Source organism: Rousettus aegyptiacus, unplaced genomic scaffold, assembly GCF_014176215.1.
Source record: "Rousettus aegyptiacus isolate mRouAeg1 unplaced genomic scaffold, mRouAeg1.p scaffold_m13_p_3, whole genome shotgun sequence".
Taxonomy (NCBI): domain Eukaryota; kingdom Metazoa; phylum Chordata; class Mammalia; order Chiroptera; family Pteropodidae; genus Rousettus; species Rousettus aegyptiacus.
The window spans coordinates 3,885,184-3,909,107 of NW_023416306.1; the positions used below are offsets into that span (position 1 = coordinate 3,885,184).

Here is a 23,924-nt window from a genome sequence, read left to right on the forward strand (position 1 = left end):
AGGCTCTCACATTCTGAGACCTGATCGAGCCCACCCCCCACCCCCTCCCAAAAAAGAGACAGTTCAGGATCTCTAGAGAGAAAAACTCATTCCTAACCGCCTTAATCTCTACCCATCTAAGGCTTTTAAGGAAAAAAAAAAAACAGCCAGCGAGTGTCACTACCCAGTCCTGCCAACTCCCTGGCCAGACCCCGGGGAAGGGGGCGGTGGAGACCAGTGCCGGGGGCCACACGACAGTCCCCAGCGGGACCCGTTAAAGAGCAGAGGTCCGAGGCGGGCTGGGCGTGGGGGGTGCCGGTGACCCGACGTTCCGACACTCTCCCACGCACTCCCGGCAGCACTCGGCCAAGTCTGCCAGCTGCCGATGTGGAAAGCAGGCTCCTGACTCAGGCGCCAAGGTAACTGGCCCCTGGTCCGTCCTGGCCAGGACTGCACAAGCACAGAACTCACATGGACGACAGCTGGGAAGGCCCACGGGCCTGGCCCGACCCAAAAGGCAAGGAAGGAGGGGTGACCGCCAGAGCGGCCTAGGGAACACGTCCAACAACGCAGAGGTCAGGGGCACGGCTGAGGCGCTGTCCGGGCGGGGGCCTGCCCCACGGGCTCCGGCACGCCTCCAGCAGGACAGAGGGACGAGGAAATGCCGCTGCCGCGCGGGGGCCCGGCGCACTTACTCTGGGGGCGGAGGCTTGGTCCTGGCCCATACGACAGATCTAAGACGCCCTTTTCTTTGCCAGCCTTGTCCTGCCCTCCGGCTGCTTTCAGCGTCGGAAATTCCTCGGGAGAGAAGGATAATAGTCGGCTTGAGCCCCTTAAACCTGCCGAGAAAACCAGAAAGACGTATGGAGCGAGTGAGATCGGCACGGACAGTCCTCTGCTGCGGGGTGCACGCGCGGAAGCCACACCGCTGTGCCACGGGGCAGGGCCCAGGGGCCCGGCGGGGGGAGCCCCCCAGCTCCTGGAAGGCAGCAAGGTCCTGCTGCTGACATGAGCAGTCTCTGGCGGTCCGCCCCGGGACGTCAGCACCCTCCCTGTGGAGGTGATGCCCACAGAAAGTGCCCGCCAACCTCCCCGAGGCCCGGCCCTGGATTTACTCTCTTTCCAGTCCGCCCCTTCCCACCAAGTCCCCGAAGCCCTACGCGGCCGAGCACGTCACTCTGTGATCCCAGGAGCAGTTTCGTCCTCTGGTCCCTCACTCACTCCCCAACGCGAGAAGCTCCTCTAGAGAAGCGGCCGCTGCTCAACCCTGTTCCTCTCCCTCGCAGCACGTAGCACTGGGAACCGACCACCACCTTCCAGGTGAACAGACGGTACGAAACGATGCATTTTAGGGTCCGGAGTGGGAACCGGTCCTTTCGTGCTTGAACTTGATAACATAATCTCACACAGCACCACGCCCGGCTAGGACCCGCCTGACGCCCTACACGGTGAAGCCGAATCCCCCCGTCGTGGCTACCTCGGCACCACGGATTCACGGGCCGGTAACGGAGGCGGACCCTGCCGGGGGCGGACACAGCGGATCAGCGCAGACGCTCGGGCGCAAGGCCTACGCCGTCCCACTCAGTGAGCAGGTCCAGGGTCGAACGAACCGGCCAGGGTCACAACTGGACACACCGCTCACCAACGACGACCCTGAGCGGCAATCGCCAAGGACCACAAAGGAGCCCCGCCGCTCTGAGCGGGACAGAGACTCACAGTCGCTCCATCACGTCGAGAACGGGCAAAGGGAAACATGAAAGCTACTGCTGGAAAACCAGGGTTATTGGGAGTGAGAAAAAACCAAGGGGCGCCCAGCGCTCGTCTCTGCCTCCGGGGTCACAGCGGCACTGCCGTCAACATGCTCAAACCTGCCCTCCACAGACAGACGGCAGCAGGCGGAGCCCGCACCTCGGACCGGAGCAGGCCCGTTCGTGGGGCTTCGACGCTCTGCCACGTTCGCCCCCCAACCCCTCGCACCACCTGTTCTCGGCCATGCGCCCCGGGCCTCTGCCTGGCCCACGCAGCCGGGCCCCCGGGTCCTTTCCGAGGGCGACAGAATCACCAACCACCTCTCACACGGAGAGAGTCCATGGACTCAGAAAGAGTCCTTTTGAAGATGCCTGTGAGCGGCACACGCCAAGTCCCCCCGGCTCTGATGGCGTCGTGGACTCGTGCGCCCGGCACGGGGGGCCCCCGACGCCCGGCCCCACCCCGGCCCTGCCTGCGCCTGGCCCGCGTCTGTCCTCTCCTCCCGGGCTCCCGGCTTCTGCCGCAGCGGAGCACCGCACTGTGTCTCAGACCTGTTCTCCACGTCGTTCTCTCGTTGTTAGGTAAACAAGCGCAAGGTTCAAAAGTGAACAGCCGTAAAAAGGCAGAACCTGCAGCCGTCCTCCCATCCTTGAGCCCCATCTGCCCATTTCTGAGGCCCTCGAAAGGTAGACACTTTCCTGTTGCGCGTACGTAACACCTTTAGGAGGGTAATGTCTCCACACCCCGATTTTCTGCATGAACAGTAACATACTCCACAGACTATTGGGCATCTTTTCATTTAAGAATATACCCTAGAGATCTGGCCGTATCGATACGAACTGCTTCCTTTCCTTATAGCCAAACAGTATTTCACTAAAGTACTATAACTTGACAGCCATTTCAAGCGACTGTTTCCAATCGTTGGCTATTAATCTTGTAATTATCATTTCACTCATGGGCAATATAACTTACAGGGCGATTTCCTCCAAGTGGAGCTGCCGGGTCAGAAGGGACACGTCTCCACACCGCGACAGGCAGTGCCAAACTGCTCTTCGCGGCCGCCATAGCGATTTACAGGTTTATTTTAGTCTTTCTGGTTCCTTTTCAATGAGAATTAACACGTTTGATTCACTTCAGACTCTAATCTTACAGAAGACAGACGACAGAAAACCAAAGAACCACGGTCGGCAGTCTGGTGAATGCTCTCTGAAGAGCCTCCTTGAAGACCTGACCTTCGGGCACCGAATGCTCGCCGCGGCCCCTCCGTCCCCTCTCAGCTCGCCCAGCCCTCACCCTGCCGCCTCGCCCTCCAGGCTGGAGAACCCACGTGGACGGGGCCGAGCGCTCCCTGCCCGTGGGGCAGTCGAGAGCGCGCGGCCGCGCCCACGGCGGCTCTGGGCACTAACGTGCCGCCCCCACCGGAGACGGAGGACGGAGCCTTCGACCGCACGGAGCCTCCAGCCCAGGCGGGGCGCGGGGCAGGTCGGGGGAAGGAGGGCAGGACACACAGCTGTTGTTCTAACATAAGCTACAAAAGGTACAGCCTGGCACAGCCCTGGCTGGCCGGGGGCGACTCCAGGACCAGGGACAGAGGGCGCGAAGGGCAGCGAGTGCTGCTTCACGGTGACAGGGGCGACCGCGAGCTCCCCACGCACGGCACCACAGCCACCGCCGCCATCACCACCGTCACCATCTCCGCTCGGACGCGACGCCCGGTTTGGTCAGCTGTGTGCTGGAAATATTTGGGCTAACGCTGAAAAATTCAAAGGGTTTCCATAGAAAAATCGGGAATTTTGGCTTCTCTCAGCAACGCCCGCTGACCCTGGACTCCGGAAGGGCCCGTGACGGGAGGGAGCCCGCTCACCCTCCGCTCAGGCCACGCCGGCCCTCGCGCGAGCCGGGCCCTGGCTCGGACACCGTGCTCAGCGCCCATTAGATCCGAGCGCTGCCCCACCCCGCTGTCTCCCCGCGACCCTCGCTGAGGGCCCCCCGAACGCGGGCAGCAGCTCTGCTGCCCGTGAGCAGGCTTGTCGCACTCGCCACGCCGCCCGGTGGCACTGGGCAGACGTCCACTCCTTACGAAAGCGGCAGGCCGGCCCCTGGGCCGCCTCGCACCCCAGGGGCGCTGTCTTAGCCACGACACCAGTGAGCGCGCAGAGCCGGCCCGCTTTGCAGAATCTGCGCTTCCAGCCCCGGGGCCAAGGCGAGGGCTCCACAGAGCGAGACTCTCCGGCGAGAGCCGCAAGCCTCGGGCCAACGACAAGCTGGACCCAAGCGGACCCGTCCGGAGGAGGCCCTCGCGCCCCCCCCCCGCCCGCCCCAGGGCCACACCCGCTCACTCACCACCTTCGTGTCCTACTGGCTTTCCATTCAGCTGTGCCCATGACTTTGGTCCACCTGGCACTGAATTTGTATTCTGAAAAAAAGCAAGAGAGGTAGAAGAGGGCCAGCCTGAGGGTGTGCCGCCCACTCCCCGTGAGTCAGGACCAGATGGGCCTGTGGGGCACAGCTCGCCCCGCCCCTGGGCCGACCCCTGCGCCCCGCCACGGGGGCCCCCGCGGCACAGCAGTCGGGTGGCGGGAACGGAGGAGCAGCAGCGGGGAGGGGACGTGACCGGCTCAGGGCCACACGGCTGCACGGCAGTCAGGACTCAAACCCACATCCCCCTTCGTGCTGAGATCCGGAACATTCTGTCAGGCGGCCTCTCCTGCCCACTCAGAGCTACTCTGTTTTGCCGCACGGAACGAACCGGAATTCTAGCACTTGTCTCAAACACTGCGCCACTGCTGATGGGGGAACAGAAAGGCAGGCCCGCTCTGCCGCGGGGTGGGCCACTGCGCCCCTTCCGTGATCACTGTCACTCTGCGGGGCCCAGGCCCCAGCGAGAGGCCTTCCTCCTCCACCACCGGGGCTCACCCGGCTCGGGCCCAGTCCCGCCAGCCGACCTCTGCCCGAGGCTCAGGACGGCTGAGCATCACTCCAGGGCACCCCGCCCGGCCAAACCCTCCCGCTCCCCAGGCAGGTGCCAGTCACACGCCGACCTCGTTTAGGAGGAGTAACTTGACTTGGACGTCCAGCTAGGGAGGCAGGACCAGGACGTGTCCCCGCCCTGTGTTCAAAGCCCTTCCGGGGCCCCAACCACTAAGGGCAGCTGCCTTTCGACAATGTTCTGCCCGGCAGCCTCCCCCTCCCCACCGCAGGCGGGCATGCGGCAACGAAGCCGATGCAGCAGCTTCACCACCTGCTGGATCAGACCCCTGATTAAGGAGTTTCCCTTCCCCGGCACCCCTCCTTTCCAGTCCGCCCCCCCGCCCCCCGCCATCACTGGACGCACACGCAAGGCGGCCACCGTCCCTAGCCTTCAGTCTGATCGGAGGTTGCTCGTCGGGGGTGGCCCTGAAGGCCCGACAAGGTGGCTGGCAATACCCACAGGTCTCGGCCAGAAGACCGCCTCGGGGCGGGCAGCTGGGGTTGGCAGTCCCTTGGGGAGGGGCGCACCCCCAGACCCAGCAGGACTCAGAGGGGCCCCGGGGCCGAGCCGCAGCCTTCCAGCTACTGTCTCTGGCCACGGGAGTGACACCCCTGCCCTCGCCCACCAAAGGCACGGAACTGGGAGCGAATGAACGCCCACGGGGCCGAGAAGCGGTTCCTGGCTTTGCAGAAAACTCCGACCAAGAGCAGGACCGCTGTAAAACCTCCGGGGGAGGCTTCAGAAACGGAAGGTGCTGGGGTCTCTTCCTACCGCCTGCGCCGGCGAGCGAGCCAGACGGCAGCTCCCCTCAGCACCTCCGACGGACGCCCGTGCGGGCCCAGACCCTCCGGATGGGGGGTCCAGGCACACAGACCTCGACAAGCGCCCCAGGCAAATCTGACGTGCGGCCAGGGCTAAAACCTGCGGCTCTACAACCTCGGCTTCGAATTCAGAGAAACATACAAACTCAACTCTACACACTGACTGGTCAACAGGCCCGCGTGGATTCAGGCCAATGAATATGGCGTCTCACGCAAACAGGATTTTAAAATTTTTCTTTAATCTCGGAAGCACAGTTCGGTGTTGGGTAAGGGGTATCCTGCCAGCAAATCTATGAATGTCCCCCGCAGATGGGGAAGCGACGTCTCAGACTGCCTCCTGCCCAGGCAGCGAAACAGAAGCAAAACACGTCAGCTCAGGTTCTCTTCAAGAGAGCGGGGGCGTGCTAGGTACCTGAGTCTGGATGTTTTTTTTTTTTTTGATCTTCTATAAGATTCGACTTCTCACCTCGGTTTACTGCTTCCAGCTAACGTAACCTCCTGACGATCCCTGTAACCCACAGACAGACGCGAGAGACCGAGTATAAAACGAGCTCTTGCTCAGTTAAATCGTGACTTTCTGTGCAGAAGAACATTTTAAATGCATCGACAAGCAGAGGCGAGAGCTGGAGGCTTCCCGAAGTGCATTCTGAGCCACTGCTGGTCCCTGGAGACACTGTCAGAAAGGTTTCCCAGGACCAATCAACGTGGGGCCCCCCGGCCTTTCCGTCCTCCTCTTAGAATTCCATAGTACACATTAGCACATTAACGACGCCGAGAAATACACCAGTAAAGGAGCCTGCTTGGCTTGTCTTTCTTTCATTTATTTTTTGATTACTCTACTCTCTAGGGTCTCTCCACAGAAGCTGCAGATTAAATAACCATGTCGGTGACCACGACGACGTCCTGTGCTCGTTTTCTAAAGCCACTCATCAGTCCGCCTTCTGTGTAGGCAAACCACGCAAAGCCACCCTCCGCGGTGAGAGCGCTGACCCACCCCCAACGACAGGGGCGTCCGGCCCACCCCGAGCAGCAGCCAGGACGGGGTCCCCAGCACCTACCTCCTGACTGATTGACGGCGTCGGCTTCTGTAAATTGGAGACAGATTTCTGCAAACCCGGCTGCGGCAGCGACTCCGGCGGCTGAGAGGCCGTCACACTGGAACTGGACAAACACAGCACACGAGTGAAGGTCAGGGACAGTCAGAGACGGACAGGCCGTGCTGACAAGGTCCCTCAGCATTTTCAAGAGCCACCGCTGCAGCAAGACCTCCGGCCAACAGGTACAGTGCTCCCCAGCGGACGCTTACGCTGGCAAAGGCGAATGACAAACGGAACGATGCCTGAGGTCTGCAAGGCAGAACGGTCCTGCCTTCTTGTAGAGCCTCTGTCTGCAGACGGAAAGCTCTCTGTGAACGAGTGATGGCGGACCTGCCAGTGGAGAAACTGAGTCACTGCAGGAAATGGGCGCCGGGCCTGACCAAGGACCCAGCGCTCCAGGGGACCGACTGCTCTGAGGCGCGAGCAGAAGCTTTTACCTTCTCTTGGCTTCTAAGAGAAATATATGTTCGCAGTAAAAATAAGTTTGTAAATATACATAACAGAATTCGTCACGATCTCATCCTCCAGAGAGAAACTCAGCAGATTTTTCTCTATGTAACGTAGTGTTTTAAGACAACTGGGATGACACCAGACAGACGATTCCAAAACTCGTTTACCTAATGCACCTAACATCTTGTCGTGACAACACATATGGACTTCCTTCTTTCACTGACACAGTGCAGTTGGATAAGCCATGATTTACCAATCTTCAACTTTTCTTCTATCACAGATAAAACCGCAATGAACGTTTTTGTATACATATCTTTGCATACTTTTGTGTAAGTAATTCAGTGGTGTAAGTGCTTAGAAACGGAACTGTTGGGTAAAAAGACATTCTGAAGTTTGAAAGATGCGGCCAAATTGCCCTTTAAATAGGCCGTATCGTCCGTTTTCAGGCGGCAGGCCATCTTTCAAGAGCAATGAGGAAGATCCTTCCTCAAGGAAGACTTCTGCTGACTGGGCAGCCTTCCTGTCACTCTCGCCAGCCAGCCTTCTGACTGGAGGAGGGCAGCTGCCCACTGGGCCACACTGCCCGCGGCCAGCGGCTCATCTGTCAGCTGGAGCCGCAGCCGACCCTACCCGTCAGCCCTCTTCCCAGGTCTACTCAACCCAAGCGACTCATCCCCAGTCACGATGCCACAAACGAAGGTCGCTGACCGCTCTTCACGTCACCTTCTCCCCCAAACGGGAGCTTCTGCGCAGTCCCTTGTGTTCTCTACGCAATCGGGCCCCCCCACACACACACACACACGCTGCCACTTCTCTGCTAGCCCGAGGCGGGCGGCCGGAGTCGCTGCCTCCTCCAGCGCTCACCCCTGACCCCGCCTGGCAGACGAGCAGCACCGTGCAGCACGACAGGCCTCGTGCTGGTGCGGACGGGCGAGGGGAGGGAGCAGCGCTGGGTCCCCACTCCAGAGCCTCCGGCAGCACCGGCATGTCACCCACCTCATCACAGCCGGTGCCACCATGACCAGAACGGTGACAGTAACGGCTGGTCTCCGCCACACTCTCCTGCCACCTGGCTTGCGGTATCTCACCTACTTCCTGCGCCCGCCCCTGGAGCCAGGCATCATTCTCACTTCACAGCACCCTGAAGCTCCGAAGTCACTGGATTCTCCAGGTTCCGTGAAGCTACTAAAAAACGGCCTGGCTGGACACACACGCCTGCCGTTCTAAGAGTCACGCCACACCACCGGCCACTCTGAGCCCTAAGCTATCTGCCAGGAGACAATTCTAGGTGGCTTTGCGGATCCCGTGTCAGTTACTACTGCCTTACGGGCCCCTGACTGAGTTACCTGCTCCCCCTCCGCACCCTGCCTGCAGAACCACAGGGAAGTCTGGCACGGATCCCCGTGGGCACTTCCAGTGAGAGGGGACAGTGGCTGGCGGCTGTGTTCTGGATGCCAGCGTCGTCGGCCAGACCAGGGCGGGAAGGCAGCCGAGAAGGCAGCCGAGACGGGGCCGTGTGGCTTTTGTTCCCGAGTAAGCAAACCCCAGCAGCAGGATCCCGCCCGCCAACCTTCGCAAGGGCCTGTCCTTCCTCGGCTCTCCCAGCACAAACCCCAAATCCTCTTTCCTGGGCAGCCTCGTCACTGGCCGGAAGCCAGGCAGGGGCCTCGCAGCGGATGGAGGAGGAGGACGGAGGCTCCGGTGTCTGGCAACGGCCTCGGCGGAGCCCCGGGCAGAGACGGGCAGAGACGGGCCGGGCCTCGAGCCGCCAGCCCCGGCACGCGGCACCCCGCAGCTGCCGCTTCTCTCTGAGCTCTGTGCCAGACCCCGGGCTGCGCACTGACCCTGGGTGACGAGGATGCTCGGCCGCGCTCCCTCATGACGGGGTCCACTTGGGGCACCCGCAGCCGGACTGTGTGTGGGAAGCTGCTGGCCCCGCAGCCGGGAGGCCGCCTGCTCAAGCCGAGCCCAGCACACAGGACTCCACCAGAGCACCAGCTCTGTCCACACTGGCTCTTAAGGAACTGGCTCTGAGCGACTCCTCTGGGGCGGGGAGGCCTTTGCTAGGGACGCCGGTACCTGGCACAGGTAGCCCTGCATCAGCTCCAAGAGCCAGGGAAAATGAAGGCAGGAGTGAGAAACAACTGGGCAGCATGAGTCGGGGTCAAAGCGGCTTCCCTTGGCGGCTCCCTGTCCTCCAGCTCTGCTGCTGGGAGGCCCACAGCGCCCTCCGCAGACCGGAAGGGAGCCACGCGGCATGAAGGGCCCGGCACCGCCCCCCCACCCCGCCTCTGCTCGCACCTCTTTGGGTCTTGCTGGTCCTGCTTGTTTGCCCATCCTGTCCCGTCCTTGGGTACTATAACGATGTTGGGGTCGTTTCCTTTGTTTTCAGATTTCAAGCTTGGCAGGTTTGCGGGCGGTGGCATGCGCCGGGCTGTGGCAACTTTCCCGAGACTCTGTAAGCCATGTCTAGGAATAACTGCAGGGAGAGAGGGGTGGGAACAGAGGCGCACGGGCACGTCACGGAGGGAGAGGCCAGGGCCGTGCGGCTGCGTTTCCCACTGGCCGGTGGCGACAAGGCCGCGGCAGAAGCCGGGCGGCCCCCTGCGGACACCAACGAGCGGTGTCTGCGATCACCTCAGTCGCTCCCCAAGCCCTCCACCGAGGCCTGCGGGGCACAGGCGCGGCCGGGTCTCCGCAGAGGCTCCCCTTCTGCCAGGGGCCAGGGGAGGGCTGAGGGAGCTGACGACATGGGTGAGGACCCAGGCCCGGGCCCCTCCAGCCCACACGGCCACTTCTCTGGAGACTGAGCAGCTCTGGCCTCATTATGGCAGGACTGAAGGGCAACCTCTGCCCAGACCCAGGCCAGGCCTGAGCGGGGCCCCGCCACCCACAAAACCCCCGCGGGGTGCAGACGGTGCCAGCAGGAGCTTTCCCACCACATTCCAGAACACTGGAGCCACGAAATCCCAACCCGGTAACTCCAGCCTCCCCATCGGGCTAAAAATACCCACGGCTTCAGTGAGATAAGGCAGGGTAGGGGGGAGCCCCAATGCAGCAGAGTCAGAATATTCTAGGCTCTGAAATCAGACAAGCAGGAGCAGAGGAGATTCGGCCTCCCAGATCTACTGGTGACCACTACACACCCGTCCGCCCGGACAGGGGACTTTGGGTCTCGGGGTCCTTGACGTGGAGTGTCTCGCACGGGGCAAATGCAGGGCTGGCCTCCCACCGGGCTCTTACCTGAGGATCTGATCGCGTCTACTGACTTTCCTTTATACTTATCAAACAGGCTGAGCGTCGAGTACTTGCTTTTCCCATCCTTGCCCTTGGTTATTTGCCCCAAACGATCGGACATTGCGATGAAATGTCATCTAGTAAGGAAATTTTTCTCGGCACCGCTCCGGATCTGCCTTTGGAAAGGGACAAAAAGAGCGTGTCACTCCACGAGAAGCTCTGGACCATGAATTAGGTCCTTGAGGGATCCCGGACCTCCGTGGAGAGCTGAAGAACGCTCTGGACTCTCTACCCCCAGAACCACGCACGGCGGTTTCACTCCCATTTAAAGTGCGTTTTGCAGGCCTGCGGATGCCGGCCCCCTCCCCACGTTCAGAACCGTCTGAACCGGCCAGAGTCCGCTGCTCGTAACTGAAACGTGAACTTGCACACACCGAGTCCTCTCTCCGAGTCAACGGCCTCTCTTCAAGATGGAAAAATAAACACTCATCGCTCGTGGCACCTCCAAGTAACACCCGAACCACGGCAAGCAGGACTGCGGAGGTACATGTCCGACGTACTGAAGGTTGCTCGTTTTGAGGACAAGCGAAACCGAATCGAAGGGGAGCGACCCGCCAGAGCACGTCGGGACAGCAGGGCACGTGTGCCTCTCAGCGCAAGGAACCAGCGTCCAGAGAGGAGGGACGTGCCGAGGCACATGCGCCCGCTCTCCCGGGTGCGGCTGGGGGCGGGGGCTGAGAGCAAGCGCTCCCCAGGAGTGCAGGGCCCACCGGGCCTGCGCCAGCTGCACCTGCCTCCTCCGCTTAGAGCAAGTCTCAAGGACCACCAGGAAAGACGCTTCTGTCGCTGACTTTCTCTAGGCGTCTGCACATCCAGTAGCACTTTCCTGATCAGTCCATCTGCTCGCTCACTCACTCGCTCACCCGAACACCTAGTGAGCGCCTGAGAGTGAGCGCGTGCTCCGCGCCAGGACCAAGCGTTTCAGTGCCGATCTCTCCACGCTCAACCCGAGCTACAGGTTCTAACCTTGATCATGAAATCAACACTTGCGTAAGTGACCACTGTTGCCCACTGGAATTTACGTATGGGAAAGAAAGCTAACGCACCAAGTTAGGCACATTGGTGTCTTTAACGACAACGTGGAGACAACTGTGAAAACGTCCGCTGACTAATGAAAAACAGGCAGGAGCTGCAGCAGCGAGGGCTGCTCCCTCAGCCGGTTCTGGAGCCCCCGGGCCAGAAAGAACACGCCCGGTGTGCTGGGGAAGCGGCTGGTACCCCGAAGGAGGTTTCAAGCTACAACTATTTATTACAATCCCAGACTACAGAGCACAGGGAACAAAGATCGGTTACAAGCTGGGGCCCCAAAACTGTGAGCCGGGAGACGCTGATTCACACCCCTGCACGCAGGTGTGCCCGGAGCCACGCCAAATGTGAGCAGTTTGTTCTGACGCAAAACTGGGGACGAGCCATCCTTTCGTTCATTTCACAAACCTTGACCGATGCCCGCGATCTGCTCGCCGCCGTCTCGGGAACAGGGATAGATAAGCACGTACTTCCTATCGGAAAACGCTCATGAAGAATGAACAGACGGACGCCAAGTGCTGAGGCGCGAGCTGGGGGTGTGCGTGTGTCGGGGTCACCGCCCACGAGGTTTCAGCCACCCGGATTGGGCTGTGTACTTAACTCCCTCCTCACCCAGATCCGGGCTGCGTCCGCTACTGCCCTGGGCAGAGGCTCGGTCAGCGGCCAAGGCCCGGAACCTGACCCCGCTGGCAGGGGGCTCGGGCACGGTGAAGAAATGAACGAGCAGAAATGCTCGCGAGGGCTCACTGCTCCCAGGCCGTCCGTCAGAGCCGCGCGGACGCCAGCGGCCCTGCCCGGTGTCTGCCTCGTGGGCCAGGGGCAAAGAACAGCAATGACCAGGGGTGCGGACCGGCCAAAAAGTGTCCAAGTCCTCATCTTGGTGAAGGGTTCCCTGCCCCGGCCCCAAAGTCAAGACCCGCAGCAGCCCTCCGCGGGGCTGGGCCATGGGCCCCTTGGGCACAGGGCTCAAGCGCAGGGAGGGGACCTTATTCGTCAGGATGGCTCATGTTTAATAGGTTATTGAATGTAAATCAACCTGAAATTCTCATTTAGGATGAGATGAGATCTAATTTTCAGACACTTCATCAACTGAAACCAACAGTAAAGATCAACTGGGTTGGAACCAGAACCCTTCTGACACACGCATGCACGCACACTAGACAACAAATGCCACTGCGGTGACAGCAGCTCCCGGCCCCTGCCTCCCAGAGCTGACAGCCTAGAACAGGGGCTGGCAAGTGCTGGCCAGAGCCCCAGACAAGGGTCTGTCTCTCTAAGGCCCTCAAGTCAAAAAGGTTTTAACATTTTTTTATATTAGTCTTAAAAAAACCAAAGAATGTGTAACAGAGACAGCATGGGGCCCACGAAGCTACATGTGGAAAATGTCTGCTGACCCTGAGTCTTAAAGAAGCCCTCAGAAAGGTCTCCAGGTGGCAGACGGCCGGCAGCCCGGAGGAGTCGCTCGAGTTGGGGGGGCGGGGGGAGGGAGGCAGAGGGGCAGAACACGCGACCTCTGTGCGGCGGCGGGAGCCACTCCGTGCGCTGTGCCAGGGGTGCTGAGCGACTACCTGACACCCCTTTTACAAACTCGCGCGGGAGGGTGGCTGGCAGAGGTGTTAGAGTCCTGACTCTCGGAATCTGTGACTATGTTACGTTACGTGGCAACAAGGGACTTGGCGGATGTGACAGAATACGGACCTGAGATGGGGAGAGTATTCCGGATTATCGGGGTGAAGCCGAAGTCATCGCACGGGTCCTCAGAAGGGGGAGAAAGAGGGACCTGGGTCGGGAAGGCCTGACGACGGGCGCAGGAGCCGGAGTGGGGCTCTCGGAAGACGGAAGCCTCTGGGAGCTGGGAAAGGCAGAGAACGGAGTCTCTCCCCGAGAAGGAACACCGAGCGCGGCCCTGCTGCCATCCGGCCCAGCGAGACTCGCGTCGGACCGCCGACCCCCGGAGCTGGGAGTCCATCTGTGCTGTTTTAAAAGCCACTAAACTTGCGGTAGTTTCACAGCAACGACAAAGCACACTTGTTTAGTCACCGTGCTTTTACCAGGCGCCACGTGCCCAGCGCCACGACGCCCGGCGGGCTGCCGGGATGAGGGGACTCGCCCCGGTCCCGGCGACTTTCGCTTCCGCACGACGATGGCCAGTGCCCAGCGGAGGCTGCGTCCGTCCGTGCCGCCACTGACCGCAGTGCTCGCCGGACCGCTGACTCCGCAGCAGCGCCGCACAGAACCAGCGCCGCGCCCGTCCCGGCCACACGCGGCCTCGGCACCGGGCGCTCCGATGCCGGTGGCCGGCCCTCGCCACACGGAAAGGCAAACCGCCAAAGGCAGGAGGAGGAGCGAGGCCTCGCCAGCCATTCGGGGCCATCGGATTTCCATGTACACCTCGACATGCTCAATTTTTAAAAGGCAAATGTTTTTCAACTCTGAAACTTGACCAGAAAGTACTTATTTCTATAGATATCGCTAAAACGTCTTCATAAAATCTGTTACTCCAAACCCTGCCAAGTCAGACACAAATAAATCTTTCTTTGCTTCTGCGCTGCCCAGGCCCGCGGGCAGAGTCAGGACAAAGACTGCTCTTGGGGTCTTCCTGGTGATGCGACCCCCCTCCGGGAACACACTGGTCCCCATCCCCGCGAAGCATCAGGAGACCAGAAGCCCGAGCACACCGTACTCTTGGCACCCCTGAAAGGGATAAAAAAGAGAGAGAGAGAGAGAGAGGCCTAGGCAACCGTGAGTCACTCCCCTAGGAATTCAGAATCGTGTATGTGACGTCAGATGCTCGAACTTTGTCCTCCCGGTAAATTCAGCCATTTCACCAGATACCGAGACTCCACTGCGTCCAGGTGAAATGTCTTCCGCCCACGCAAGCAGAGCGCCTTGGTGAGGCCAGACGGGAACACGCTGGACTAATGCCTGCACTCAGCCCGCACGTGCCACTTCCTCGCGCCCTTCCCCCACTTCACCCGCGTTTGTACCAGCTGGACACGCCCCTGGCTCCTACAGACCTCAGTCTCCCCATCTACAGAATGCGGGCCAAGGACCAGTGGGCTCTAAAATCACTACAACGTGAACCCACAGCCACAGAATTACGAATGATCTACTGTCGAAGCAGCCGTCTCTCACCACGCAGCTGGGACCGGAGTCTGTGTTCCCGCACAAACCTGGGGCGCCAAGGGGCAACGCGACCGAGTCACCACTGCCATGGAGACGGCGCCGGGTCCCGTTCTGACACTTGCTCTTTTAACGCTTCGCCGTGTCCTTCCAGCCCTGATTTCCCCTGGAGCAGGGTCAGCAAATCCCGCCAGCCTGAAGGACGGGCGGTGGAGGCCTCCGCGGCCCGCCGAGCGTGACGTGCTGGCCCTCTACAGTCCCACCGACTACAGACACCGGCCTCAGAGCACACGAGGGCTCTTCCACTGGGCCAGATTCCTCCGGACCGAAACCCAAGATACAGGTATAACCATTCGGTTTCCGCCAACTGCATGCATCTCCAGCGAAGCCCTACCGCGCTGGGGGCCCAGCCCCGCCCCACACCCACCTCGCTGCTCTGCTGGGTTTCACAAACTGTTGTAGGGGTTTAACCAGCTTCTGCACACACACACATGCACGCTCGACCAGCCTCGTCCACGGCAGAAAGCAGTGCAGCAGACATCTGGGTGTGACTCATGAGGCCGGCCGAGGTGTGTGCATCGCATGACTCACGCTTCAGGGGCTGGCTGAGAGGCCCCGGGGCCTCGCGGGCGGCGCAGATCCAGCCTGGCTCGCAGCCACGGTTCTCACGCTGCTTTCTCTCCCTTTTGTAGGCAACAGAATTCATTTTTGCTTTTTTTCCCCCCAAACAAGATCTAACTGGGATCCTCAGTATCACATACAAAACAGACACACGCCGAGGGCACTCTGCCTGGGCCGGGGGGCGGGGGTGTTGCCTGCGTCCCACCCCTCCTCATGACCTCTCCTAACCCAGACACTGCCGTGGGGGCCTGGGACACTCTGGAAGGGGCTGGCCTGCAAGAAAAAACGGCCATAAGGCAGAGGGGAAAAGGGCCTAAAATCCAGGGAAGACAGCTGCAGGGAATGAAGAAAAGACATTTAAAAATGAATTCGGGTCTGCATATTTTGGCAAGTTATCTAAACAAGTGCTCTGAAGCCCAGACTCTGCTGGCCCGAAAACCACCAGACAGATCCACTAACAAAGGCATCTTCCCAAGCCCCACCTCCCCAGACAGCAGCCCCACCTGTCAGACAGGTTCGGAGACTCCCGCCGACTGTCCACCAGAGGGAAGAGCTCCCTGCACTCCATCTTATCGAAAGCTATTTCCGGCTAACAGGATTAATTTCACTCGCACTTGGGCAGCAGCCAGTGTCAGCCGCCCAGCCAGACAGGCGATTAGGGACGGCCTGGGGACGGCCTGCAATTCACTGCGAACCACTACGACTACACACCAGAGCTGACCACAGTGGCCGCCAGCACTCCTGAGAGCCAGGCGCCCTGCTGAGCACCCACGCCTCCCTCAGGCCTCCTCGCAATGGCCCTTTCTGGAAGATGCTATGTCATCGGCCAGCTTTACCGAGGACACTACAGTGCAGTCAGGGCAGAGAACGTGTCCAAGGTCACAAGACTCCTGAGCGCTGGAGCCAGGCATGAGGCCCAGGCAGGACACCACACCAGGCCACAGACCACATGCCCAGGGGACCCAGACTCCCGGCGGCTGCTGGGGCCGTGGGCGGGCAAACGCACACAGGACAGGGACGCGCCGGTTCTGACGCGGGTCACCCCGGCTGGGCCCCGCCGCCGTCCAGCCAGCGGCGCTGATGACGGAACTGCAGTCCCCGGAGGGCGCTCTCTTCACCCCCGGTGCCGCCGGTCGCCAGGCTGACGCCCAAGGCAAACCCGGGCCCTCCACTCTCACAGGCCTCCCCGAGTCCAGCAATGTCTGGTCAAAACCACCCTCTGCTTGCTCAAGTAGTCCTCGACCCTCCGGACACCTGCACCCATCGCCGCGCTCGCCCGGCCTCGGCCGTGAAGCCCGGGGCCGGGAGCGGAAGCTGGGGGCCTCTGCCCGGGAGGGAGGGAGGACCCCACCGCCAGGCAGGGCGCGCCAAAGGGCGAGGCCTGACGGGCGGGACGGACACTTCCGGAAACCGCCGCGTGGGCCTGCAGAGGACTTGGTCGCTGGACGGCGGACTTTCCAAGTCTCAGTCAAAGTGTAGAGAACCGTCCCCACGACAGCCAGCGACGAGATAGCGCGGTCCACCCTCCGACACGCCAACGCCTGGCGAGAAGGCGCCTGAGCGAGAGCTTCGGATTCCGACGTCCACCAGGGGCCAGGGGCGCGGGGACGACACTCCAGCCCCTGCTGCGGGCGCCACGGACGAGCTCCGCGAGGGGCCAGAGGGCGGCTCTGGCTGCGCCCGCCACGCGGCCTCCGCGGCCACTTCTCGAGCCGGCAACCACAGACACCGCCGCGAGGCTCGGCTTCACGTGCACACCCGGGGGGGGCGGCGGCTCTGCCGCTGCGGCGTGCTGACCCCTGAGCTAAAGGGGGGTGTGGAAAGGAACAGGTTACCGTGACACGAAGTCAACAAGGGTCCCACTGTGCGCCAGACGGGGCGGAAGCAGGGGGGGGTGGGAAACCCCAGCTGCGTCGCGGGAGGGGGGTGGGGGGGGGCGTGGCCGGTCCCCGCTCCCCGCACTCCTGCGTGCAGAGGCTCCCTGCAGGGCACCGTCGGGAAAGCAGGACTGGCTGCCAGAAGCACAGCAGCTGGCCCGCCCGGAAAGCGGAGCCCTGGCTCCTCTGCAGCACCCCCGCCGCTCCGCCTGCAGAGCCCAGGCAAGCGCGGCTTCTGCAGGAAAGGGGCGTGGCGCGCCGGCGGACACAACCCCGACCTGTCCAAGGATAAGCTGCTTGGACGGAAGGCGTGGGGGACAGCCACAGGGTGGAAGCGGGGTTCCTGGTAACCCGGTGTTCCGTGCAGGGCACCCCAGCCGGCCCCAGGAGAGGAGACGGCACACGCAGGACCCCCCCGGAGACGGCACACGCAGGACCCCCCGGAAATGCACACGAGAAACCAGGCCCGTGCTGCGGGGCCGGCCCTTCCCGCGCCCATCCTCCCGCACTCCTGGGTGTGCAGGCCCCGCCCTTCATCCCTGAGCCAGAGCGGCTCTCCCCGCCCAGTCCCCGACACCCCCAGTCCCCACCAGCCTCACCCCTCCGAGTCTGCGTCTCACCTCCACCTCACAGTGCTCAGGCCTGTGTCCTCGCGGGTTAAGGAGGTGACAGGCTGACGTGCACCTCACAGACGAGAACGCGACACCCCGGACACAGTGCTCGCGCGCCCTCAGAAGGCTCTGGGCCAATGACGGCCATTCCCTGGCTCTGCCCTTGTCACCGCTCAGCGGCCCGGCCGCCCCCGTCCCCGGCCCCGCTCTGGGCCCCCGCAGCCCTGGGCCCCCGCAGCCGGCAGCTCTGCTCCCGCCTCGGGCGCTCCGGGGGCCTGTCCCCACTCTGGCGCCTCACAGCGTCGGGGCCGTGATGCCGAGAGCAGACCTGCGGACACACGAGGGCGAAGTCGCGGATGTTTGGGGTCTGTGGGCGGCCCCCTTTAATGCATCCTCAGGAGACGGAGCTCCACTTTCATCCTCAGAAAACCCCCCAGAGAGAAACTCTGCACTGCGACTCGTTTCACACAACTCAGTCGCCCAGCGCCAGGCCTCCCGCTTCAGGGTGCTGAGCGCGGTCGCAGAGGGCACCGCGGCCGACCGCCGCCCGGGGGGAGGGGCAGGCCAGGCCCGCTGGGGGCGTGTGGCCCCAACGCTCTTCAGTAACGAAAGGAATACACGCCTCACACAGAGAAACTGTAAAGCTTAAAAACACAGAGAAAATCGCCACCAGGAAACCAGCTTCTAGCTACCGCGCAGGGTTCCCCTCCCCGCACGCTGCAGTGCGAGCCACCTGCCTCTGTTCCGTCGTGTTTTGTTCTCTATTTCAAAAAAGTTCAGCAACGAAAATCATAAAATGCTGCATAAAAATTCTAAATAGATTTGTTATTTGTTTTAAAAAAGTGTGAACATGGTTTTTAAGAACAGCCGGGAGAGACTAGCGGACAAGCACCCAGAGGGAGCCGTCCCGGCCCCGGCCGGCCACAGCTGTCCCCGTGCCAGCAACTCTGTTTACACCCAAAGCCTTTCCCACAGGAATGACGTCACCTGCAGCAAGCTGGAGTCCGGGCACACGGGCGGGAAACGCCTCCCGGCCCAGGGGAAAGCGCTCTTTCCTCCGTCCCAAGCCCCACGTCCTCACGGACGTGCTGCCGGACAGAAGCGGCTCTGTCCTCCGCCGAGTGCGGCCGCTGCCGGCTGCACCAACTCCACCCGCCCCGGAGACGACGACCCCCACGGAGGCTGACGCGCCACCCCCTGGGCCGGCCGCGCTCCGCACGCACGCGTGGCCAGGGCAGGCGCGGCCGGGGTCCGAAGGCCACTCGGCCACCGACGTGTCCCCTTCGGCACAATGGGGACAGAACGCCTACCCCAGAAGGCCACTGGAAGGACCCGAGATAACGGCCACCACGGCACAGAGGACTTCAACAGGTAGCTGCAGTTACTCCCGTCACAGGCGCCCGGTGGCCCCTGCCGCACTCTGCACCTGCGGGCCCCCCGGGGGTAGGACAGAGCGCGCTGCCCGTGTGTGTGAGGGGCAGAGACAACCCGGCGGACGGCCCCCTCGCCACCGCGACTCGGCCGCCACTTCGGCAAACGGCAGCCCTGGAAGCGACGGCACGAGACGGCCCTGACCAATCACGTGAGGACGCCGCAGAGGTGCGGCAGACACGCGATCGCACGCACGTGCACGCAAACACGGCTGTGTGTGATCACACGCGCGCACACGCAAACACGGTTGTGTGTGATCACACGCGCACACACGCAAACACGGCTGTGTGTGATCACACGCGCGCGCACGCAAACACGGCTGTGTGTGATCACACGCGCACGCACGCAAACACGGCTGCGCGTCCACCCAGAGGCGCGCGCACCCCCGGAACGGCCGTGCGTTCGATTCCGTGCACGGAAACGCGGTTTGGAACGCAGGGGGTTCCCGTCACACAAGACACAGGGACCCCTGGCATTCATCGCTCACCCTTCCACAGCCCCCTAAGGTGAGCGTAAGCAAGAGAGAACCCAAGACGGGGATGATTTCGGCACACGAAGCAGACGCGAGTGGCAGCAGCCTTGGCAGCCCGAAGGGGCCTACGAGCTGGGGGCTGCGGCAGGGCCGCGAGGTCGGGGGACGCCAGCAGGTGGTGGGTGCCCCGTGAGAAGGGGGCTGGGGACTTAAAGGCCAGAGATCTGGTCGAGAGGCCGCCCGTGCAACACCTAGCCTCCCGCTTCCTCCCCTCTCCTGCGCGGGATAAAATAAACAGGTCTAGACTTGAGAACACCCGGGTCAAAGAGGGTGGGTGGAGGAAAGCAGCCAAGGGAACACCTGGGCGGCAAATCACGGCCGTCTCAGGCCCCTCTGCCGCTGGCCTCACGGGACAGTGGCAGGCATAGTGTGTCCCTCTGTTCCTCTCTACACTCCAGGCAAAGACGCTAAGGCTTCTCTTGAAAACCTGTAACAGACACTTGGGGCTCAAGAAAACAAGGTCGGCCCGCCATCCGCCTGGCCTACGCCAAAGCGTCCCCACTGACGCACACCCCCGGTTTCCAATCAGCTGTGAGACGCTGAGACCACAGACGTCTGAGGCCTCAACTAAAAGGCAGAGACCAAATACACAGACAAACAAAAGAATCTGGAGGAAACAGACAATGCCAGGAACCAAAGATTTAAAAGAAATAATATAAAATTAATGTCCTCAGAAAATCAAGAAACGATTTTACACTCACACAACCAAAACAGGATTTTTTTCCCTTGAGAGTCAATCAGAAAAGAAGAAAAGGCCTAGGAAGGATTAAACTTATGACGGCCGAAACCCCACAACCTCAGGTTAATAAGAAAAATATCAGACGAATCCCAACTGCGGGACATTCTACAAAACACATGACCAGCATTCCTGAAACCTCAAGGTCATCAGAAACAAGACGAAGCTGATAACCGGCAGTCTAGAGCAGCGGTCCCCAACCTTCTTGGCACCAGGGACCAGGGCTCCTACGAGACTCTAACACCTGCTGATCCGAGGCGGTGATGCTGGCGCTGGGGAGCGGCTGCAGATTCAGATGAAGCTTCATGTGCTCACCTGCCACTCACCTCCTGCTGTGCAGCCCGCTTCCTAACAGGTCACGGACTGGTACCAGTTGGCAGCCTAGGGGGTTGGGGACCCCTGATCTAGAGGAGCCTAAGGAGACATGACAACTAAATATGGTATCCTGGAACAGAAAAAAGGACATTAGGTAAAAACTAAGGAAATATGAATAAAGTATAGACCTTCATTAACAAGGTCAGTATTGGTTAATTAGTTGGGACAAATGTACTAGTGTAAGTACTAGTGTAAGACCTTTATAACAAGGGAAACTGGGAACAGGGTATACAAAAACTCCCACTTTTCTGTAAATCCAAACTTCCTCAATTTTTGTTAATTTCAATAGAACAATTTAGGATATAAAAGTCAAGAAAGTTTCAGAAAAAAATAACAAGGTAATGAACGCTAGCTTCTTCCCCACTCAAAATTAAAGAAGCAATCCAGGAGTCCACATTTGACTAGGAGTTCCGGAAGCATGGGGGTGGGGGGAGATTTTCAAATAAAAATTACAAGAAAGCTCCCCAGGGCTGAAGCACCCAAGACTGTAAGGGCCACCAAGCGCTCAGAAGAACAGACATAAAAAGAACACAAGGTACAACGTGAAATTTCAGCACATCAGGGATAAAAAATGCAGAGCCTCTGAAAGCGTCCCCAAACCCCCCTAAAAACCAAGGTCCCGGGGGGAGACGATCAGGATGGCACGGCGTCCCCGCGAGCAGTCACACGTGCGCCTCGCCAGCTGCGGCGGCATCGCCCTTCCCGGGAAAAGCTTTTCCATCCAGAATCCGACACTTGGCTCGCTCACACTACCCAACTGAGGCACACACGGGACCCCGGAGACAAGGAACCCCACACGGGGGGCACAAGGACAAGTCCCGGAATGACAGCCAGAGGGGCCCCAAGGTGGCCGCACATCCCAGGCAAGGAAGCAGCCGGGCCAGATGAGAGCGGCGGAGCAAACGGACCTGACGACCCCCGTGTCTGGGCCACGAGAAAACGGCACTTGTTGCATTTTCCTAGGGCCTGTGTCAAATGCAGGAGATGCCACTCTTAACGTAGTTCTGTTTGGTCATGCATTCTGTGACCTATTCGAGGAACTTTATCTTCTCCAGGATCATAAACAGCTCCTCCTTTCTTCTAGAAGCTTTATTGTTTAGCTCTATAATTTACCTAAAACTGGTTGTGAGTATGACTGGAGGAAGAAGATTCACTTTCCTTCCACGTGGAGAACCTGATTTCCCCAGGGCCTTTTTTGAAAAGGCCGTCTTTCCCTTTCTCGTGTGGCCCCTTTGCCAGATTCGGCGACGCCGTACACACGGCCTGCTCGCCGAGCCGCCGCCACCGCCGCGCCGCAGCCCTGACCATCACTGCCAGGGTCTTCGCACCTCGCGGGGTAGCCCCTCGGCTCTGCTCCTCCTCAGGGACGCGCGCCGTCCCCGGCACTTCGCATTTCATGGAAATTTCAGGATCTGTCTGTCCACACCCAAACAACACAGCAACAAAAGGAAACAGTGCTGGGCTTCTGACTGGATGACACGAATCTAGAGATCGCCTGGGAGGAAACCAACGCCTTCACGACACCACGTGTGAGTGAGCTCGAGGGGGCCCATCGCCACCAGAATGAACGCGCATCGTGTCCACAGAAAACGCGACTCACAAAACAAAGTCGCACGAACCTACCTGGAGGAAACTCGCAAGTATAACGCTGAATGAAAAGAGACAGAAAATACAACCAGCACCTACATGTGCAGAGCAATCGCAGAATCAAAAACGTCAAAGTAAGTAGAAAGTATCGGGGGGGGGGGGAGGGGGGATCTCTATACCTCAGTAGGTAAAGCCCACTCAAAACAGGACACGATAGATGATCTGACTAAGGCAGACCATGTGCAAAAAGTGCTTCTGTATGAGCCTTTAAGGAAAAATCCAAATTCTGAACAGCAGAAATCTGGCCATAGTGCAGTAAATGAACACAGTGAAAGCAGAAGTAAAAACCACCTTGTCTGTTAGAAGACTTACAACTCGCCATTATAAAACTTCTGAATCAAAGGGTAATTCAAGACCACGGCTGCAGAATACCGACTCAAATGAAGACCACCACACATGAAAACTTTTAAAACAAAAGACAAATTTGTAAACAAAGGAAATTTAATAATCTAAAAGCTTTAAATTCCTAACAGAAAAGAATGAAACTAAGCATCCAATTTAAGAAGTAAAAAAAAAAAAAAAGTGAATGTGAAGAAAAGCAGAAACAATGAAGGCAAAATTTAATGAATTTAATAAAAACGCCTGAATAAAACTGAATTAAAAATAGTTCTTTGAAAAGAGAAGTAAAATAAACTACTCAGAGAAAGGCATTTGTATCCTCGTTTTATAGACAAGACACCAAGGCTCGAAGAGGTTAAATGACTAGCCCAAGGTCACTATCATCAAGCCTTGATCTTGAACCCAGGTCAGTCTGCCATCCAGGTCTGCTCTGGAAGTGTGGCCACTCAGTGGGCACTGGAGAAGCGATGTCTGCTACTGTCATTATGAAGTCCATGCTGTTGGCCCCGCAGCCAGGATAAACTAAATGCCCACAGCACACTAGGCTCTGCAGCACTCCTGGGGCCGGGGTGCATGTGCAGGGCAAGTCTGGCCTGGGGCAGGGTGGGGTTTGAGCAGGCAATGCTTCAGGTAAGGAACCTCAATTCAGGGCTTCACGGCCCCCAGGTGTGCAGCGCTCCGGGATCTTTACCCGCAGGGGCTACCTTGATTAGTTACCTTTGACTAAGAACATAAGTTGCTGGCTGATCCCAGCGACCCATCACCACTCCTGACCAACTGAAACTCTCTGAAAGCTCCTTTCTCCGTGGGCCATTGGGTCAGTGGGGTCAGCGGGGTCGGCCCCCACCCACATAGTTCCCAGGCCCACAGGCTGAAGCCTGCAGAAGACTGTGGCTAAAAACCCATTTGCAGTCTACAAAGAGTTACGTTTTGAATATGCAGTTAATTGAGCAACCTAAAATTTTTTATAAAGACAATTTCAATACACAGCTGGGGCTGGACAGCTGGACAGATATGCTACACACGGGCCTCCCTCTCCAGGGTTAAAACCTAACAAGGACCTGGCAAACAAAAGAAATGCATAAGACACAGTTTCTCACCTCTGAATAACAGTGAGTTAGCAGATGAGAAGTACTTTGCAAATGCCACCAAAATCTATGTATTGTAACATCTGACTTGTAGAGAACAGAAATCAGAGATGGCATTTGTAATGGATTAAATCGCTCCTTTTAGCCAAATCAA

The 23,924-nt window shown here is 59.6% G+C and overlaps 1 protein-coding gene across 17 annotated transcripts in view; it reads right to left on the reverse strand.

Moving 5' to 3' along the window:
* The window catches only part of PRRC2B (proline rich coiled-coil 2B), a 79,898-nt gene that overhangs the window by 45,188 nt on the left and 10,786 nt on the right, over positions 1–23,924 (reverse strand). For 14 of the 17 annotated variants that reach the window (XM_036218342.1, XM_036218339.1, XM_036218344.1 and 11 more), the window contains exons 2-6: positions 10,311–10,480; positions 9,369–9,546; positions 6,579–6,681; positions 4,072–4,144; positions 675–818 (exon numbers count right to left, since the gene is read on the reverse strand). In XM_036218342.1, coding sequence (XP_036074235.1) covers positions 675–818; positions 4,072–4,144; positions 6,579–6,681; positions 9,369–9,546; positions 10,311–10,425 — 613 coding nt within the window. In that variant the 5' untranslated portion in view covers positions 10,426–10,480. Of the gene's footprint in view, positions 1–674; positions 819–4,071; positions 4,145–6,578; positions 6,682–9,368; positions 9,547–10,310; positions 10,481–13,088; positions 13,480–23,924 lie in introns of those variants that run through there. The other 3 variants (XM_036218335.1, XM_036218336.1, XM_036218337.1) reach the window with 2 other exon arrangements.